The sequence below is a fragment of the Callorhinus ursinus genome, unplaced genomic scaffold (assembly GCF_003265705.2).
Source record: "Callorhinus ursinus isolate GAN/ISIS: 27379988/994484 unplaced genomic scaffold, GSC_fseal_2.0 scaffold51, whole genome shotgun sequence".
NCBI classification, from domain to species: domain Eukaryota; kingdom Metazoa; phylum Chordata; class Mammalia; order Carnivora; family Otariidae; genus Callorhinus; species Callorhinus ursinus.
Window position 1 is genome coordinate 4,400,344 of NW_027397113.1, and position 18,353 is coordinate 4,418,696.

The 18,353-nt window shown below is 48.7% G+C and overlaps 1 protein-coding gene across 12 annotated transcripts in view; it reads left to right on the forward strand.

Moving 5' to 3' along the window:
- PC (pyruvate carboxylase) overlaps nt 1–18,353 on the forward strand; it is a 96,897-nt gene that overhangs the window by 40,274 nt on the left and 38,270 nt on the right. The window contains exon 1 of one of the 12 annotated variants that reach the window (XM_073883403.1): nt 7,411–7,562. The exons of 9 other annotated variants lie outside the window; for them this stretch is intronic. In XM_073883403.1, the coding sequence (XP_073739504.1) occupies nt 7,527–7,562 (36 nt within the window). In that variant the 5' untranslated portion in view covers nt 7,411–7,526. Of the gene's footprint in view, nt 1–7,410; nt 7,563–8,137; nt 8,159–18,353 lie in introns of those variants that run through there. 2 more of the 12 variants (XM_073883410.1, XM_073883412.1) reach the window with 2 other exon arrangements.

Here is an 18,353-nt window from a genome sequence, read left to right on the forward strand (position 1 = left end):
AGCCTGCTTCTCCCTCTTCCATTCCCCCTGCTTGTGTTCCCTCTCTCACTGTGTCTCTCTCTGTCAAATAAATAAAAATAAAATCTTAAAAAAAAAATAAAGTGTATAATTCACTGGCTTTGGTATAGTCAATGTTGTGTAACCAACACCACTATTCCGGAACATACTCCTGACCCCAGAAGGAAACCCTGTGCCCATCAGCAATCACTCTCTGTTACCCACCCCCTCCCAGTCCCTGGCAACCACTAATTTGCTGTCTCTGTGGTTTTTGCCTATTCCAGACATTTCGTATAAATGGAGTCATACCATATGTGGCCTTTTGTGTCTGGCTTTTTTCAGTTAGGATGTTTTCAAGTTTCACCCACTTTGTCACAAATAATAGTATGTCATCTTTTTCTTTGGCTGATCATATTCCATTGTATGGATATACCACATTTTGTTTATCCATTCACTATTTATCAGTTGGACATTTGGGTTGTTTCCACTTTTTGGTTATCATGAACAATGCTGCTGTGATCCTTTTGAGAATCTTATCTAGGAGCCAGATTGCATGATAACTCAGTATTTAATCATTTGAGGAACTCCACAAACAGTTTTCCAAAGTGGCTGCACTGTTTTATATTCCCACCAGTAGTGTATAAAGGTTCTAATTTCTCCGTATCATCACCAGTACTTGTGATTGGCTTGTTGATTATAGCCACCCTGGTGGGTATGAAGTATATATCTCATTGTGGTTTTGATTTGCATTTCCCTAATGATGTTGAGCATCTCTTCATGTACTTATTGGCCATTTATATGTCTTTGGAGAAATATCTATTCAAATCTCCTGCTCATTTTTAATGAAGGTGTTTGTATTTTTGTGGCTGAGGTATTAAGAATTTTTTTTTAAATATATATTCTGGATATTAGACCCTTAGAAGATTACATGATTTGTAAAAACTTTCTCCCATCCTGTGGGGTTGTCTTTTCTCTTTCTTGGTGTCCTTGGGAGCACAAAAGGTTTTTTATTTTGATGAAGCCAATTTATCTGTTTTCTTTGGTTTCTCACAAGTCTTCTGTCAGAGCTAAGAAACCAAGGCCACAAAGATTTATATTTTATCCTAAGAGTTATAGTTTTAGCCCTTGCGTTTAAGTCTAATCCATTTTGTGTGAATTTCTTTAAATGGTGTGAGGTGGGGGTCCAAATTCATTCTTTTGCTTGTGGCTCTCCAGTCATTACAGCACCATTTGTTGAATCATTTTGACACCCTGCTGAAGATCAATTGACTGTAACTATGAGGGTCTTACGGGCTCTCAAGTCTATCCCATGGATCTGTATCTCTATCCCTATCCCAGTACCACCCGTCACTCCCACCCCCCCCCCCGCCCCCGCCACCATCTTGATTACTGTAGCTTTCTAGTGAGTTTTGGAATCGGCAAGTGTGAATCCTCCAACTGTGTTTTTCAAGATTCTTGTGGTGGTTCTGGTTCCTTTGCATTCCCTTATGAATTTTAGGATCATCTTGTCAATTTCTGCAACTAAAGTAAGCTGCCATTTTTGTTAGGGTTTGTGTTGAATCATTTGGGGGAGTATTGCCATCTTAATGTTTCAGTCTCTGATCCATGAACATGAGGTGTTTTTCTTTTTTGTTCAGGTCTTCAAATTTTTTCAGTGATATTTTGTAGTTTTCAGTGTCTCTTGCACTTCTTTTGTTAAATTTGTTCCTCAGTGTTTTATTCTTTATAAAAAACTTTTTTATTAACATACAATGTATTATTTGTTTCAGGGGTACAGGTCTGTGATTCATTAGTCTCACACAATTCACAGCGCTCACCATAGCACATACCCTCCCCAATGTCCATCACCCAGCCACCCCGTCCCTCCTACCCCCTCTTTCTGATTCTTGTCTTACTGTATATTGATTTAACTTTATTGTTTAACACCCCCCTCCCCCCTCCCGACTGTCTCCTCAACTAGACCGAGTCTCCATAAGGCCTGGCACTTTGGTAGCACAGTGCACTGCAGTAGAGATTTTCTTGTTTATTTTTTGTTACTGCCCTTGTGAAGAAGGCATGGTCTTATTGTCCCTGGCCTAGTAGTTGAAGAAACTGCAGCTCAGAGTGCAAGGTGCCTTGCTTCTCAGCACAGCACTGATTAGTGGTAGCAGAAGTAGGACCAGGATTTTTCTGAATCATAGCCCACTCTTTCCAGGCATCATCCTGCATGGGACTGACACTCTATTTTTTTTTTTTAATTTATTAAAGAGAGAGTGAGTGCGGGGTGGGGGGCAGAGGGAGAGGGAGAAGCAGACTCCCCATCCAGCAGGGAGCCTGATACAGGGCTCCAATCCTAGGACCCCAAGATCATGACCTGAGCCAAAGGCAGACTCTTAACGGACTGAGCCTCCAGGTGCCCCTGATACTCTATTCTTGCCCCCTCACCCCCCTCTTGTGTTTGTGTCTCTACCTCTCTTATATTGAGCCCCAGGGCATGAAGGGAAGAGAAGGATTAAGGCTCATATCACAAGGGCTGACCACTGGGGTCACTTTTCTGGGCATCTCTATTATGCCAGACTCTCCTAGGTATTTCTAAAATATGTGACCTAATTAAATTCTGAGAACAACTCCACAAGATCACTCTGCATTATATAGACCAGGAGGTGAAAGTTCAAAGGGTCATGGAAACTCCCAGGTCAAAGAGTGAGTTACGTATTCAGCACTGTTCCACCTGTTCCAAAAGCTCCAGTTGTGGTGCTGAAAGAGGGGGAGGTGTGGGGAGGAGGGAGGGAATGGGGGCCTTTCTTGGAAACTGAGGCTCATCAACACCAAGATTGATTTGGATCAATCCAGAAGCATTTGATCATTGGCCTGGAGCTGGTATCTCAAAATGATTGGCTTGCTTCTCCTTTCTGGGGGTGACTCTCTCCCTCTTTGTTTCTCTAGAGCACCTAGCATCATTTTCATTACCCAGTGGACATTCCTTCCAAGCTTTTTGAATAAATGAAAGACATTCTGCCTGCGTCCTTTGCTCCATAGAAGTCACAGAACCTCAATGCCTCTATGGCGGGATTTGGGGTGATATAGAAGAATGAGGGAAAGGCCATTAGAGGGGTCCCAGCTGCCCTGCTGGCGTGAGACAAGAGGCACAGGAGAGATGCAAGATCTGCTCTTGTCGGCCGCATCTCCACCCCCAGAGCCGAGCTGACATCTGGTCTGTCGCACCCAGGGTCTGCGGTGTTGTTTACACATCTGAGTGACCCATGAACCAGAACAGCACTGAATATCTTTGCCATTGGTTTAACTGAGCCAGACCCTGACTCCCTACTCCCACTTCTGTTTTTCTAAAGTAAGAAAACAACTATGAAGTAGTAGTAACTGGTGGCCTTGACAGTACTTTACAACTGTTTAGAAGGTTAATTGGTGCAGTTTTTTTAAAAAAAGATTTTATTTATTTGAGAGAGAAAGAAAGGGAGCGAGCCAGCGAGCACGAGGGTGGGGAGGAGTAGAGGGAGAAGCAAACTCCCCTCGGAGCAGGGAGCCTGACGTGGGGCTCGATCCCATGACCCTGAGACCATGATCTGAGCCAGAGGTAGATGCCTAACTGACTGAGCCACCCAGGCAGCCCTAACCGGTACAGTTTTTGATGCTGGATGTTCTGCTTAGATTGAAAGCAGTGGCACAGATGATTATGTTTCTGTGATGCAGTGAGCTTGCTTGCCTTCCTCCCCAGCCTTGTTCTGGCACCTGCTGCCCCAGCCGTGCCAAGGTATGCATGGCTGTGAACACGCAAAGCCAGGTGGTGTCCCTGTCACACTGCTCCCTCTTCCTGGATGCTTGCCCTTCCTCCCTTCCCTCCAGACCACCTGTCCCTCTCCTCATCTTTCAGGCTCCCTCCTGTGATGCCCTTCTGGATCCTCGAATCACCCTTTGCCTACTCCTAGCTTAGAGCCGACACCTGCTGCTTATTTCTATATATGATAGTACCCACCACACTTCATTTTTTTTATTAAGATTTTATTTATTTATTTGACAGAGACACAGTGAGAGAGGGAACACAAGCGGGGGGGAGAGGGAGAGGGAGGAGCAGGCTTCCCGCCGAGCAGGGAGCCCGATGCGGGGCTCGATCCCAGGACCCTGGGATCATGACCTGAGCCGAAGGCAGACGCTTAATGACTGAGCCACCCAGGCGACCCCACCACACTTCATTTGACTTTTTCCCCCTTTATTTGTTTTTCTTTTTTTTTTTTTTAAGATTTTATTCATTTATTTGAGAGAGAGAGAGCGAGAGAGAGCATGAGCAGGGGAGGGGAGAGGGAGAGGGACAAGCAGACTCCCCACTGAGCAGGGAGCCCAATCCAGGGCTCCATCCCAGGACCCTGAGATCATGACCTAAGCCAAAGGCAGACACTTAAGGGACTGAACCACCCAGCCTCACCTTTCCTTCTTTTATTGAGGTGTAATTGATACTACTTTCAAGTATACAAGGTAATGATTCAGTATGTATGTATGTACAGTATGTATTGTGAGACAATCACAGTAAGTCTAGTTAATATCCATCACCGCACATACTTACACTTTTGTTTTTCTTGTGATGAGAACTTTTAAGATCTACTCTCTTAGCAACTTTCAAATATACAGTATGGTATCGTTTACTGTAGCCACTGTGCTGAGCAGTTCATTTCACTTCTTTACATGTCTAGTGTCTTCCCTGACCCTAACGCCGTGAGGGCAAGATCCACCCCTGGCCCTCTGTCGCTCTGTGTCCCCACTGCTGATAGAGACAGCTGGGCAGGCTGCACCGTGCGCAACAGAAAACAAGGCACCGCGGCCCCGGCGATAGTATTCTTGGTGCAGTTCGGTAACAGCCTGTGAAGTGCCCGCCGCAGGCCGAGTCCCGGGCAGCTTCTAATCTGGAAAAGTAGAGACACCTGTTCCTGAAGGTTCCTGTTTTTCTGCCTTAATCTCCGAGTGCTAGAAATGAAGCACACACGGACGCAGCTGGGGCTCGTGAGAAGTGTCCCATGGGGAGTGGCATCAGCGCCCCTCCCCAAACCCCTCCGACCAACCCTAGGGAGGCCCGAGGGTCCTCTTAGGTCTCAGAACTCAGGTCTCTGCTCCTGGGACTATCCCTGCTCAAAGCTAGGTGACTTGCTTCCTTGATCTTGTCCCGCCCCGGGTGCTGTGGGGACAGAGGTGCCAGGTTTTGTGGCACTTCTGTGATGGCTGTGGGTGTCCAGGAGGTTACAGAGAAAGGAGGACATGTGCCCAACCTTCTCACCGAGCCTGTTTGACCCCCAGTCTTTCCCCTTGCCCTCGTCCTCCTGTCATTGAGTTCCTCAGTGCTGGGAAATTAACAAGTTGGAGAAACAGTAGAATGTTAGGATATGTTTCTCCTTCTGGACTGCGCTCTTCTCTCATGAAGAATGTTCTACTTGAACAGTTGGAAGTCGAAGCTGGCCGTTCACAGTGATCAAATCCGTCGAGCCCTCACAAACAGCCCTGCAAGCTATGTGTTGTTGATCCCCATTTTACAAATAATTGAATTGAGGCTTGGAGGTTAAGGGACCTGCCCAGGGTCTCTCTCTCTCTCTCTCTCTCTCTCTCTCTCTCTCTCTCTCTCACACACACACACACACACACACACACACACACACACACACACAGCAGAGCTAAGATCAAAGCCCGGGTGCGTGTCACTTTGAAGCCCCGTTCTTTCTCTCATGCCCGTTCATCCTCGTGAGCAGCAAGCATCAACCCCTTCTGTAACCGTATTGTCAGCACATCCAGAGCGTAGGTGAAGGGAGTCCCGTCTTCCCTGATTTCGGCCACTTCCTATCCGGGGGCCCTCACCCAGAGTTTGTGCCTTTCCCCAAGTAGCCTCCGACTGTCCAGTCCTTCTTGGACTTGTTTCTGCATTGTGTCGGGAGGGGCCCTGTTTCCCTCCATCGTGGGGATAAATGTCCCTATCCTGTCTTCGTCCCCGTGGCGTAGGGAGATTGAGGTAAGGTGCGTGCAAGCCCCGGACTAATATCTCATGCTATAGAGATGTCCCTCAGACCATTCTTGCTCCTGACCCTGCCCCGGATGAGGCCGAGGCCATGTGCCAACCTGCTGCCAGCTTTTCCCTCTGGCTCACCCTGTCAGTGGTTCATCAGCCAGACGGCCACTCTCAAGGTGGATGCGGGAGCCTGTGGCACTGCTCTGCCTTCAGCTGGGTAAGCCGCCCTGGGTGCCTGTCCCGATGGCGCAGGAGGACGAGGCCTGGCACAGCTCAGAAGCCGGAGCAGTGTATGCAGGGAGCCTCTGCTGGTTTCCCACCCCGGCATCCCAGCTGACCCTCTACTCTTCCTGTTCCTGGGCACGGCCCCCTCTGGAATATCACTGGCCTCCTCTGGGATCTGCAGCTGCCTGCCTTTGTCAGGGTTTATTAGTGGTTCGCACCCTTCCTTGGTGGGCTAGAGGGGAGGGGGAAAGCTGCTTGTTGTCAGCTCTGGAGAAAGCAGAGTACCTGTACTGGGTGAGGTCCTGGAACTGAGAGGAGTAAGCAGGTTCCTTCCTGTGCTGAGTTTGCATTTAACTTGCGGGTCTCCCAGGGACTCCTGACGGTCAGGCTCGCACCTGACTTAGAACCTCCGCCCAGGTCAGGCATGCCCACATTTCATTAGCAGGAGCATTCTTCCTGTTTCTCTGGATGCGACCTGCCTTGTCCTGAGTAAGCACTCAAGTAGGGAAGGCCTTTCCCTGGCTAATAAACCTCAGGTTCAGGAAGCTAAGCAAAGATAGAACGGTGACTTTTGGACTGTGCTTCCTCCAAGAACTCTTGTCTGAGCTCAGCCTGGGCTGGTTTTTATTTTGGTGATAGTGGGGTGGCATCCACTGGGTAGGTACTCTATCCCTGTTCTGGACTGGAGTAGTCTTTGGGATAACACTATGTTAAATAATTTATCTGAGTGGGTTTAATAATATGTTCAAGCATTTAAAAATCTTGCTAATGAAGTCAGACCAGGCTAAGAGCTCACAAGAGCCACTAGGTAACATGTGCCCTTGGGAGGAATCCTGTCTCCTGGCCCCACGGGAGAAAGGACCGGGATGTCTCCAGATTCCAGGGGGACAACCTGAGATTTGGTGAGGTCTCAGCAGAAGGAGGAAGACCTCAAAGTCCTCATTTTTTCTTCTCCTGTCAGATCCTCTGTTCCTTTCCTTAGGCCAGAAGCTCTCTCACCTGGCTGGTTCTCCTGTCCTTGGCCCTCTTTTCTTGGTAGAGGCCAAACACCACTGCCCTTTAATCCTTCCCGCTAACCCATAGGCAGTGTTTTTGTCCGCCCTCTCCCAGCTCACCCCTGACCTGGTTTTGTTTTTTCCCTTCTCTCAAACAAGCTGTTCAAGGTCTACTGCTGAGATTGGCTCACAAGCAGCTCTCTCTCCTCTGAGCTGTAGGGAGGGGATAATTCTAGAAAGTCATTGACAGAGGCTTAACCTAGAACGTCAATTATAAACAGGCAGTGGGCAGAGGGCCTAGATTTGGGTATTCCAGTACCAGGAACGCCATGGACTCCCTGGGGCTCTGCAGACCAGCTGCCATGGTAAGACCACCTCTCAGCAGTCCTGGGCACACTGTCCTGGGTGGGGGTGTGCACTGATGATCGCTGGTGGCGGACCACTTGTTTCTCTTCCCTCTGGAACTTGGCAGTCTTTTGCTACTAGAGAGAAGAGGGCAGAGGGATTCTGGGAACAGTCCTTGGAGACAGGAATCCAGGGAACAGGTGGGCTGGATCATTGCTCACGAGCCTGTGGGGCAGCCCTGGTGAGGGATGGTCAAAACCAAGGAGCCCAAAGTGGGCAAACCCTACTTGATAATGAAAATGGATTCTGCTTGAGACCTTGGGGACAGAGGAAGATGTGCCGTGGATGTGCCGTCGGTCCCACAGCTCTGGGCCAGAATGCCTTTGTGTGGTGGGAAAGATCCCTTATGGAAATGGTGAAGTAGCAAGTGGTCAGGAGAAGGGTCCGCTCTGAGTACAGCACCAGGCCAGGGGCTCAGGGGCCCACACGTGCTGTGCTCCAGCTCCTTGGCCAGCTCGGGCCTTGACGAAATGCTCTGGAGCTACAGAACAGGGAGGCCTGGCTCTCCTTTAGGAATCTGGGAAATGGAAGGGCCAACATCAATTCTCTTCAAGAGGTGAGTTTATGATTACGTCCTAGAGAGCAGTGAAGGGAAAGCGTGTAACTCCCCACCTTTTGGGAGAACAAATTTCTGGCTTTGAGCAGGACCCACTGCTCAGGTGTAAAGGGAAACAACTTTTGCTTAGAAGAAAACCTTTCCCTAAGTTCTGGCGGCAGAGAGACTTAAGGGCCTCAAATGGCTACTGGTTCTCTCCACTGCAAACAGGCCAGATTGTCCAGGTCATGGGATAAGAATTTAAGAAGGGAGTAACAGACTCTGTGTGTGTGTGTGTGTGTGTGTGTGTGTGTGTGTGTGTGTGTGTGTGGTTTGAGGAACAAGTGAAAAGGAGGACTTAATTTCCCTTTGCTTTGTTCCAAACTTCCCAGAGCAGAAGTTGGTGAGAAATGTGCCTTTTCTTCTGGTGTTGGGGATGGACCAGGGATGGAGGGATGTGGCTTCTGGACTTTATTCCCTGTTGGGTGACTCAAAGGGAGACCTGTCATCAGGAGGAAGTCCAAGGCAAGAGGACAGTTCCTGCTTACAAACCTGAAGGGCTGGGTCTGGAATGATCTCGTTTGTACACTTGGTTTGCTCCTGGCTAGAAAGGAAACCCTCAGTTTCATGAAGGCAGGGACCTCTTCTGTCTTGTTCAGCTGTATCTCCAGTGCCTAATAGTACCTGGTGTGTTGTGAAGGCTCAATCACTATTGAGTGAATGAATGAATGAACACTTTTTCTCTGCCTATCATTTCACTAAACCTCTCCAATTTCATCTTTTGTTGGTTCTATACCAGACTTCTCACCTGATCAGTATCTACTTGGTGTCACTCAGCCATGACTCTAAACTAATCAGGCAAGACCATGCTTACAGGGAGAGGCCGGTGGGCCCTGCGGTTCCCTCTTACCACTGGTCCACATTGAGCAGGTGCTGATGTCCTGCGGGCCAGGTGCCGCCCCCCGCTGGGGCCTCTGGAGTGGATCCTTCCTCTGAGCCCAGGTCAAGCCCTTCCTCCATGCCACTTACTTAACTCTCCTCAACTGCTTTACCCTTCTCCAATCTCCCTTTTCCCTCGAGCGGTTCCTTCGCTTATGCTGGCTGTTTAATATCCCTTATATTTCAAGTGTGCTAGTCTTGTCTCCTCACCAGACAGAAAATTTCATGAAGGCAGAGGCCCTGGGTTTTTATATTATCCTCTGTCTCTCAAGTGTGTGTTATGGGCAGTAGGTGCTGAATAAACACGTGATGGCTCCAATTGTATGAAATCTAATCCTCGTCCTTGGAGTACGAATTGCGGCTTCTAGTTTATGAAACTTAAGGGGGACAGTGTGAGGTTTCTCATACGGCAGGTTGCTTAATTGTCAGCCACCTGTGCTGGGTGATAAGTCTGTTTCATCGACGGACTAACAGGTTCCAAACTGTTTTTTTACTCATAACACCTCTGACACTAAATATGTGGGTTTTTTTCCTCACACGAACCAATTCTTCAGTTCTCCTCAGACACCAACAGGGTATCCTTCAACTCAATTCAGTTCCAACACTACCCAGATTTAGCACAGACCCCATGGGTGAAGGGCTCAGACCCACAAGATGGCCCCCACTTCAGACACCAGTCACAAGACCTGGCCTGGCCTTCTGGACCTCTGACCAACCAGCCATAAATCGGAGATGACCATGATCCCCTCCTCAGGTTTGATAATTTTTTAGAACTGTCTACAGAACTCAGAAAACTGCTTTCCTTACTATTACCAGCTTATTATAAAGGATACAGATGGACATCCAGATTAAGAGGTACATATGTAAAGTCTGAGTGTAGGAGCTTCTGTCCCCATGGATTGGGGTGCACCATCCTATTGGCGTGTGGATGCATTCACCATCCTGGAAGCTCTCTGAACCTCATCGTTTAGAGTTTTTATAGAGGCTCCATTACATAGGCACGCTTGGCCAAATCATTGGCCATTGGTGATTAACTCAATCTCTGGTCCCTACCCCCTTCCGGTGGAAGTTCCAACCTTCTACTCATGTGGTTGGTTCCTCTGGCAAGCAGCCCCTGCCTGAAGCTATCTAGGGGTCCACCAGGGGTCACTTCATTAGTATAAAATCAGGTGTGGTTGAAAGGGGCTTATTATGAATAAGAAAAGTTGCTCCTGTCTCCCCTGCCACTCAAGAAATTCCAAGGGTTTTAGGAGCCTTGTGCCAGGAACCAGGGAGGAAAACCAAATTCTTTAATTCTTACATCACTATATCACACAACGGCAGTGAGGTGGAGTGATTTCCCCAAGGTCATTCGACCAGACAGTGGCAAAACTGGAATTTGAACAGACTTTTCTGACTCAAAGACTTTGCCCTTTCCAGGGAATCGCAACAGCATCTGGCCCCTCCTCCACTTCATCAAGGCTTCTCCGCCCTCCAGGGTGGGAGGTTCCTGCCTCACCTAAGCGGGGCGGGGTTGTGGGGCAGGACCCTGGCTGTTTTTCCCTTTATCCTTCCAAAGCCCCAGCTCCTGGGACTGTTGACACAGTGAGTTGCTTGAAAAAACACTGTGGTGTCAGGCATCAGCAAGGAATTCAAGAAGTGATGGGGGTCAGCAGATGGGCCTGGAAAGCCGCATTTCCTTTATCTATAAAATGGAGGTAATGCTTGCCCTTCCTACGAGGCAAAGTTGCTGTTAGTAGCAAATGACTAAAGTCTTTTAAAGTACCTTATAAACTGCAGAGAGCCAGAAGTATATTGTTGTTGAATGTAAATATAGCACGCAAGTTACAGCTCAATAAAACTGTCAAATGGAACAATACCCACCTCCTAAGCGTTGGAAAATGACCTCGTCCAGCGGTCTGGCACTGCACAGACACTTAGAGCTATAATTAATTATTGTTTTTGTAATTATTAAAACACATAATTTCTTCCCTCGGAGGGTGGGTGGCACTGAGGAGACGTCCTGGAGTGGGTACCCTTTGGGTTGGGACTGAGAAGATGAGAAGGGCAGTCTGTCGCCTGGGACTTTTGAAATTCACTTACTACCTCAGGTCCCTAAAGCCTGTCTCCACGAAGCCTGAAGTTCTCAGCTGGGAGGCGTCTTCCTTCCCAGGGAATTCTCAATCTAACTTCTCAACACTGAGGAGAAACTAGTATATTCAAATGAACATGTCCCCTGCTATCGGAGAGGAGAAAAGTGAGTCTTGGCAAGTCAGAACTTGCTCCAGAGGTGAAGGCTTGGAGCTGCCAGAGGTCCTGGCAGGCACCCTGCTCTCCCCTCCCAGGACGTGCACATCAGACTAAGGGCCACTGGGAGCCTCTGGTCACTTCTGCAGAGCTCCAAAACACCCTAGGGGAAGGCTCTGCCCCACTTAGCTGGGTGCTCGTCGGGCTCCCACCACCGTGGGGCAGTACAACTGGGACCGGGCACAGCCAGTGTGCGAGGAAAGGCTGTAGGAGAGGGGTGACACGGGGGTGGGGCTGACCCAGCTGGAGGGGGAGGGTAGGCTCTTCACATGGCGATGGGGTGCCCTGGTGTGGCCCAAGGTAAGTGTGACAGTTGAGGAAGACTAGTTGGAGGTTGACAGGCAGGGAAGGGAGAGAGTGGTAACTGGTAACGTAGCTAGGATGGGGTCCACGGGTGGCTCCTGGGAATTAGTGCCATGAGTGAGGCACGGTGTGGGGTGATGGGCAGACTGGAGTATGGGTGCCTTTGGGCTTTGAAGCCATGGCCAAGCTATTTATCGCGACTTTCTGTTTCCTTACTTACAAAGCTGGGGCCGTAACACCCGCCAGACAAGGTTTTGGATGATTAAATGGGATGATGTGACGCACTTAATGCAGTGGCTGGCACCCAGTAGCAAGCCCCACGCAGACATTATCAGTGGCTCTGACACTTTGCCACGTGGCTGTGGTCATGAGGATGAAACCAACAATCATTGAGGGTCTATGACTCTGTCTTGGAAAAGTCTTTAGTCCAGGTTTTGTGCTCAAATTCCAAAGCAGAGGGTGAAAGGTCAGATCAGGGGGCTGCCCACGTGTGTCTTGGGGTCAAGAATAGGGGAGAGCAAGTAGCGGCAGCCACAGTCAAGGTCATATCCTGTCTGGGTTGTTGTTTACTTTCTTCCTTCTTGGAACTGAAGCACTTGGCCTTTGAACTTCCTCACCGTCTCCTTGGCTCATGGACTGGACACTTCAGTGACCTGTTTACCCAGAGAACCAAGTTTTCTAGTGAGCCAGGTTCTATCCCTTCCTCCCAAAGGGATGCTTGGGGGGTGGTGTCTAGTGGAATAGCGGTAAAGGCTGGCTAGGAATAGCTGAGGTCACACACTGATTCTGAGAAACTGAATTAATCAGGCAAAGCAAATCAGGCGCTGAACCAGGGGAGTTGAGGCACCCAGGATGGACAGCAGTAGGAAGCCATTACTTCCAGGTTGGGAGAGGAAACTGTGTTTCCTCTAGACTCCAGGAAGGGTTGGCAGCATGGAGGCGGGAACGCCCAGCAGGGACTGTCATAGTGGCGGGACGCACCCCCAGTCAGGACTGTGGCACCCAAGCCCATAGAGAATGGGAAAGATAAACCCATGCTCTCCCTCCTGCTTGTGCCTCCCAGTGGTTGAACGTGCAGGAAGCCAGCCTGCAAAGGGAGCCCTTTCACAGGTCTCAGATTCCCTGGGCGCAGAGCAGAGAGTAACCAACCAGGAAGCCTCTCCTAAAGGCTAAAACTGTATGGAAACATCCACTCAACAAGCGTGACAAGCGGAGGAATGAGTCCTCTGGCTTCCTGTAGGTCAGAGCAGCTACTGCTTTTTGGGAAGGGGCTACCTCCAAATCAAAATTAGTCACCAGTTTCAAATTTGGTCATCAGGGGCAATTAGGAGAGATAATGAAATGAGAGGCATACAGATTGGAAAAAAAGAAGTAAAAGTATCTTTATTTGCAGCTGACATGATCTTGTATAGGAAAACCTAAGGAATCCACTAAAAGCCTATTAAAATGAATGAATAAAAGAGTTCAGCAGGGTTGCAGGACATCAGATCAATACGAAAATCAACTGTATTTCTATACAGTAGCAGCGAACAAATTGAAAATGAAAACAATTTCATATAGAACAGCATCAAGGAGAATAAAATTCTTAAGAATAAATTTAACAAAGAAATGTAAAACTTCTAACAGCATAAAACATTGTTGAAAAAAAGACCACCTGAATAAACGAACCCCCCCATGTTCATGGATCAGAACACTTAATACTGTTAAAATGGCAGTATTCCCCAAAGTGAGCCACAGATTCAATGCAGGGTCTTTCACAATCCCACCTGCCTTTAGTGCAGAAACTGACAAGATGATCCTAGAATCCACATGGGAATGCAAGGGGGAAGCAGACAACCAGAAGAGTCTTGGGAAAGAACACAGTTGAAGGACTCACACTTTCTGATTTCAGAACTTTGTACAAAGCTACAGTAATCAAGACAGTGTGGTGCTGGCGTAAAGACAGACATATAGGTCAGTGGAATAAAATTGAGAGCCCAGAAATAAATCCTCACACCTAACAGTCAATTGATTTTTGACAAGGGTGCCAAGACAATTTAATGGGGAGAGAATTGCCTTTTCAACAAATGGTGCTGGAACAAGTGGATGTCCACATGCCAAAGAATGAAATTGGACACCTACCTTATACCACAGACAAAAATCAAAATGGATCAAAGACGTGAATGCAAGAGCTAAAACTATAAAACTTCCAGAAGGAAACATAATCATAACTCTTTGTGATGTTGGGGTAGGTCGTGGTTTCTTAGCTACAACAGCGAAAGTACAAGCAATAAAATAAAAAATAGATCAGTCAAACTTCATCAATATTAAAAACTGTGCAGCAAAGGACACTGTCAAGAAAGCAAAAAGGCAACGCAAAGAATGGGAGAAAATTTTTGCAAATCTTATATCTGATAGGGAACTTCTATCTAGAACTTGTATCTAGAATATATAAAGAACTCTTACAACTCAACAGTAAAAAGACAAATCATCCAGCTTAAAAATGGACAAGGAAGGGGCACCTAGGTGGCTCAGTTGGTTAAGCGTCTGAATTTGGCTCAGGTCATGATCTCAGGGTCCTGGGATTGAGCCCCGCGTTCAGCAGGGTTTCTGCTTGTCCCTCTGCCTCTGTGCCTCCCCCCCGACAGTTGTGCTCACACGTGTGCACTCTCTCTCAAATAAATAAAATCTTAAATAAAAAATGGATAAGGGGTCTGCGTAGACATTTTTCCAGTAAAGATAGACATGGCCAGTAAGCCCATGAAAATATGCTCAACATCATTAGCCATCAGGGAAATGTAAATCAAAACCACAATGAGATACCACTTCATCCCCTCTAGGGCGGCTACTCAAAAAGAAAGACAGTAACAAGGGCTGGCAAGGATGTGGAGGAGCTGGTGGGTTATAAAACGGGAGCGCTGCTGTGGCAAACAGTTCGGCAGCCCCTCAAGCAGTTAAACATAGAGTCACCGTAAGATCCAGCTGCATGTCCCTAGCCCAGAGAGGAAACACATGTGCCCCCAAAAACTTGCACGCACATGCTCATAGCACCGTTCCTCACAGCCAACACGTGGGAACAACCCGGATGTCCATCAACTCATGAACGGGTATTACGTAAGACGTGGTCTGTCTCTACAGTGGGATAGTGCTTGTCAGTGAAAGGGAATGAAGGTCTGGCCCCTGCTGCAACGTGGAGGAACCTCGAACGCCTTATGCCGAGGGAAAGAAGCCAGACACGAGGGACCTTCTTATTCCCTTTATATGAAACGTCCCGAGTAGGCAAATCAGAGAGACAGAGAGTTAGCTTAGTGACCTGGGAGTTGGTGGAAATGACAGCTAAGCAGTATGAACGTGTTCTGGAATGGATTGTGGTGATGGATGCACAGCTCCATAGACTAAACGCCACTGAATTGTGTACTTGAGTGTGTGAACTATCTGGTATGTGAATTCGATCTCAATAAAGCTGTTTAAAAAAACCCACACAGACCTGGCCCCCGGGGGGTAATCCTGTAGGCTGTCTGTGACTTCATGAGCAAACTCCTACTGTTTTGTAACGGCTGGCTCTCCTGGCTGGGCGGGGGTGCTACCTGCCACCGAGCACCCTCTGCCTCTTTTTCTGGGTCTCAGAGCATGGGAAGACCCCCTGGAAAAATTTAATTCCAACCCAGTTTGCATTTTGGTTTAAACAGTTCTAGAACCCTACTGTGAACCAGGCACCAAACTGGGTACTCTCATGAAAAACGGGGTCTGGATTTGGATTGGCTTGGTGATTCTTGAGTTGGCTTCTCCCTGGAGGTCCTCCTGAGGCTGCTTTTTCTTATCAGTAAAGTGAGGGTTGAACTCCTGGGATTGTGGTGTGAATTAAGCCAACTAGAAGGAGCCTGGCATCCAATAGGCAGAAAATGAAAGTTCCCCTGCAGAGCTCCTGGAGCATGTTCAAAGATGAGTGAGATTGTGACCACAAAGAGCTTGAGGTCCACCCCCCTCAGCCAGCACTAGCTACGTAGCACCCAGTGAGAGTTAGGCAGCAAGAGGACACCGGACACCTGGCTGGCTCTGGAGCGTGGCTGGGGAACCGGGGAAGGCTCCCTGTGGGTGGGGGCCTCGAGAATGGGAGGATCCCTTTGTCGTATATTGTATTCAGTTTTTTTTTTTTTTTAATTTATTTTTGTGTGAGGGGAAGAGAAGAGAATATGAGCCGGGGGAGGAGCAGAGAGAGAAGCAGACTCCTGCTGAGCAGGGAGCAAACGTGGGACTCAGTCCGACGACCCTGGGATCATGACCTGAGCCGAAGGCAGATGCTTAACCAACTGGGCCACCAGGTGCCCTGTATTTATATTTTGAATAATCAGTCCTATGATGTAAAGTGAGAAGGGTAAATGGTAAAAGATAGACTTTTTCCTAATATCTCTTCCCGAAAGGCATCTGCTGTTACCCACGCCTTGAGTCTCCTCCTAGGAATATTCTACACACTTACATGTCTATAGCAGAGCTCCTGTCAGTGGGGCAGGTTTGACATCTTCCCCTGCTGGTGCATGGGGACAGAAGGCTTAGGCTAAGGGGGCATTCACACCACCCTCTCTGCCTCCCAGTCGTGTTCAGCCAGGCTCACCATGGGTCCCATCAGTAGGAATGCTGGCTCCACTTTCCTTCAGGTCCCCTGGAGAGAGGGGTGCCCATGGAGGGGGTCCTGCCTAGTCCCTGCCTTGCCCATCATGCCCTCTCTCCTTGCATGGTGTGCTCTCCGCCCCCCCCCCCCCCCCTGCCTGTCATTGCAGCTCCTGCCCCCTTTCTGGCCTGGCCACTACCTTGTTTTGGTGGAGCTTGTCTACAGTAGCTTCCTGAGAAGGAGTGCCAAGTGCCAGGGAGGTCAGGTAGGGCAGCCCCTATCTTTATTTTACCTGCATACATAATTGATAGTTCAACTGGATGAGGAGTTTCAGGTTTGAAATAATTTTTCCTTTGCAGTTTTGAAGGATGGCTTTGAATTTTTCTGGCCTCCCGAGTTGCTGTTGAGAAACCCAGACCTCGCCGATGTCGGATTCTTTGTGTCCTTCCCCCCTTTTCTGAGAACTCACAGGACCTGAAATTTCACAACGCGCCTGGCGTGGGTGTGGGTCCATCCCTCCTGTTGGCTCTCGGTGTGTCCTTCCGTGTGGAAATGTGCTCCTGTGCCGGGAGTTTGTTGAATTTGCTGGAACCCGTTTGTTTTTCTCTGTTCTCGCTTTCTGAGGCTTCTGTCATTCGGCCCTCCTGTCAGGAGCCCTCGGACAGGCCCTCTGATTCTCTTTGCTCTCGGGCCTATTTTCCGTTTGTCTTTCTGCTTCCATTTCTAGGAGGTCTCCCCTACCTTGTCTTCCAACCCTTCTGTTGATTCGTTTGTTTGTTTCTCCCATGATATTTTTAATTTCCAAGAGCTCTGTTTGCTCTCTGAATGGGCCCTTAACAATATGTGCATAGCTGCCTATTGATTCTCTGGTACTGTAGCCTTCGCTTACTTCTTGGAGGATGTCAGTGCGTGTTTGTCTTTTTTTTTCCCTTCACGCAGGCTGTTTCCTCCCAGTTGCTTTTTTCTACTGCTTTCTTTTGGTCTCTACCTTTGAGGGCCTCTGTCCTCAACTGCCCAGTGAGCTTTGGTTGCCTGCTCATGGTTGCTCACAGGGGCTAAAAGCTGCCTGGGAGTCCGGTTTCCAACCTGCGTGGTAGGTGATATGTGTGTCATTTGTGGGGGAACCTCAGTGTCAATATCCTGAGGTCTTCCCTCTTGAGCTGGGTCAGGTCTCCGAGGAGGGGAAGAGCAGGCTGGCTGCTGTGTTGTGGGAGCAGAGTGGGGTAAAGGGACAAGACAGGTAGGCTTACTTAACATTCCTCCACCATTTTTGACAAGGTAACCAGGCCTTCAGCTGTGTCTCATAATTCCCACTATAGACCCTGGGCTTTGCCCTCTCCAGAGAGTAAACGTCTGTTCTTCAGGAGAGGGGTGGTCTCCAGCCACATGAAGAGCAGTTCTTCCCAGTCCCAGGGGCCCCGGAGCCACGGTTCCCTAGTCTTTCGTGGATTGGGGAGGAAACTGCTGGATGTGCAGCCTTCCCCACGACCCGATAGGGGCCTCAAGGTCAGGTATCAGGAGCTGCCTTCCAGCTTCCAGAGTTGCATGGCTGTGGTCTCCTCTCCTGGTCTCTCTGTCCTTGGAGCTTTAGAGCTTTAAAAACAACAACAAAAAACTCCTCACTCAAGTTTTGGAGGGATTTCAGGAGAAAGGGAAATGAGACGCCACAAGTAGGCTTTGCACAGGTCAGCACAAGGAGAAGGGTGATCAGCTGGGAGCGTCCTGGGAGAGATGTGCTCCAAGGGAGGTGGAGAGTGCTTGGGTTCTTTGGGAACAAGCAAGAGGCAGTTTGGCTGGAGTTACAAGATTCGGGAGGCTGAGGACTGATGGGCAGTCAGGCTGGAAAGGCAGGTTGCACTGACAATAGGAGAGGGCCTGCGGGAGGGAGAGCTTACCTGTGGGTAGTGGGGGGGCCGGTTAGAGGAGAGTGAAATAAGGCCTGTATTTGGGGGTGCTAACTACCACTAGTATATAGCACAGACTGGTAGCTAAATCTAACCAAGGGTAGTGGTTGGTAATGGTTAGGAGGCTTTCATACTAGTTGAAGTAACAAGAAGGGGATAATCTAGGGTGTGCTCATAGAAAAGAAAGGCAGGAGGA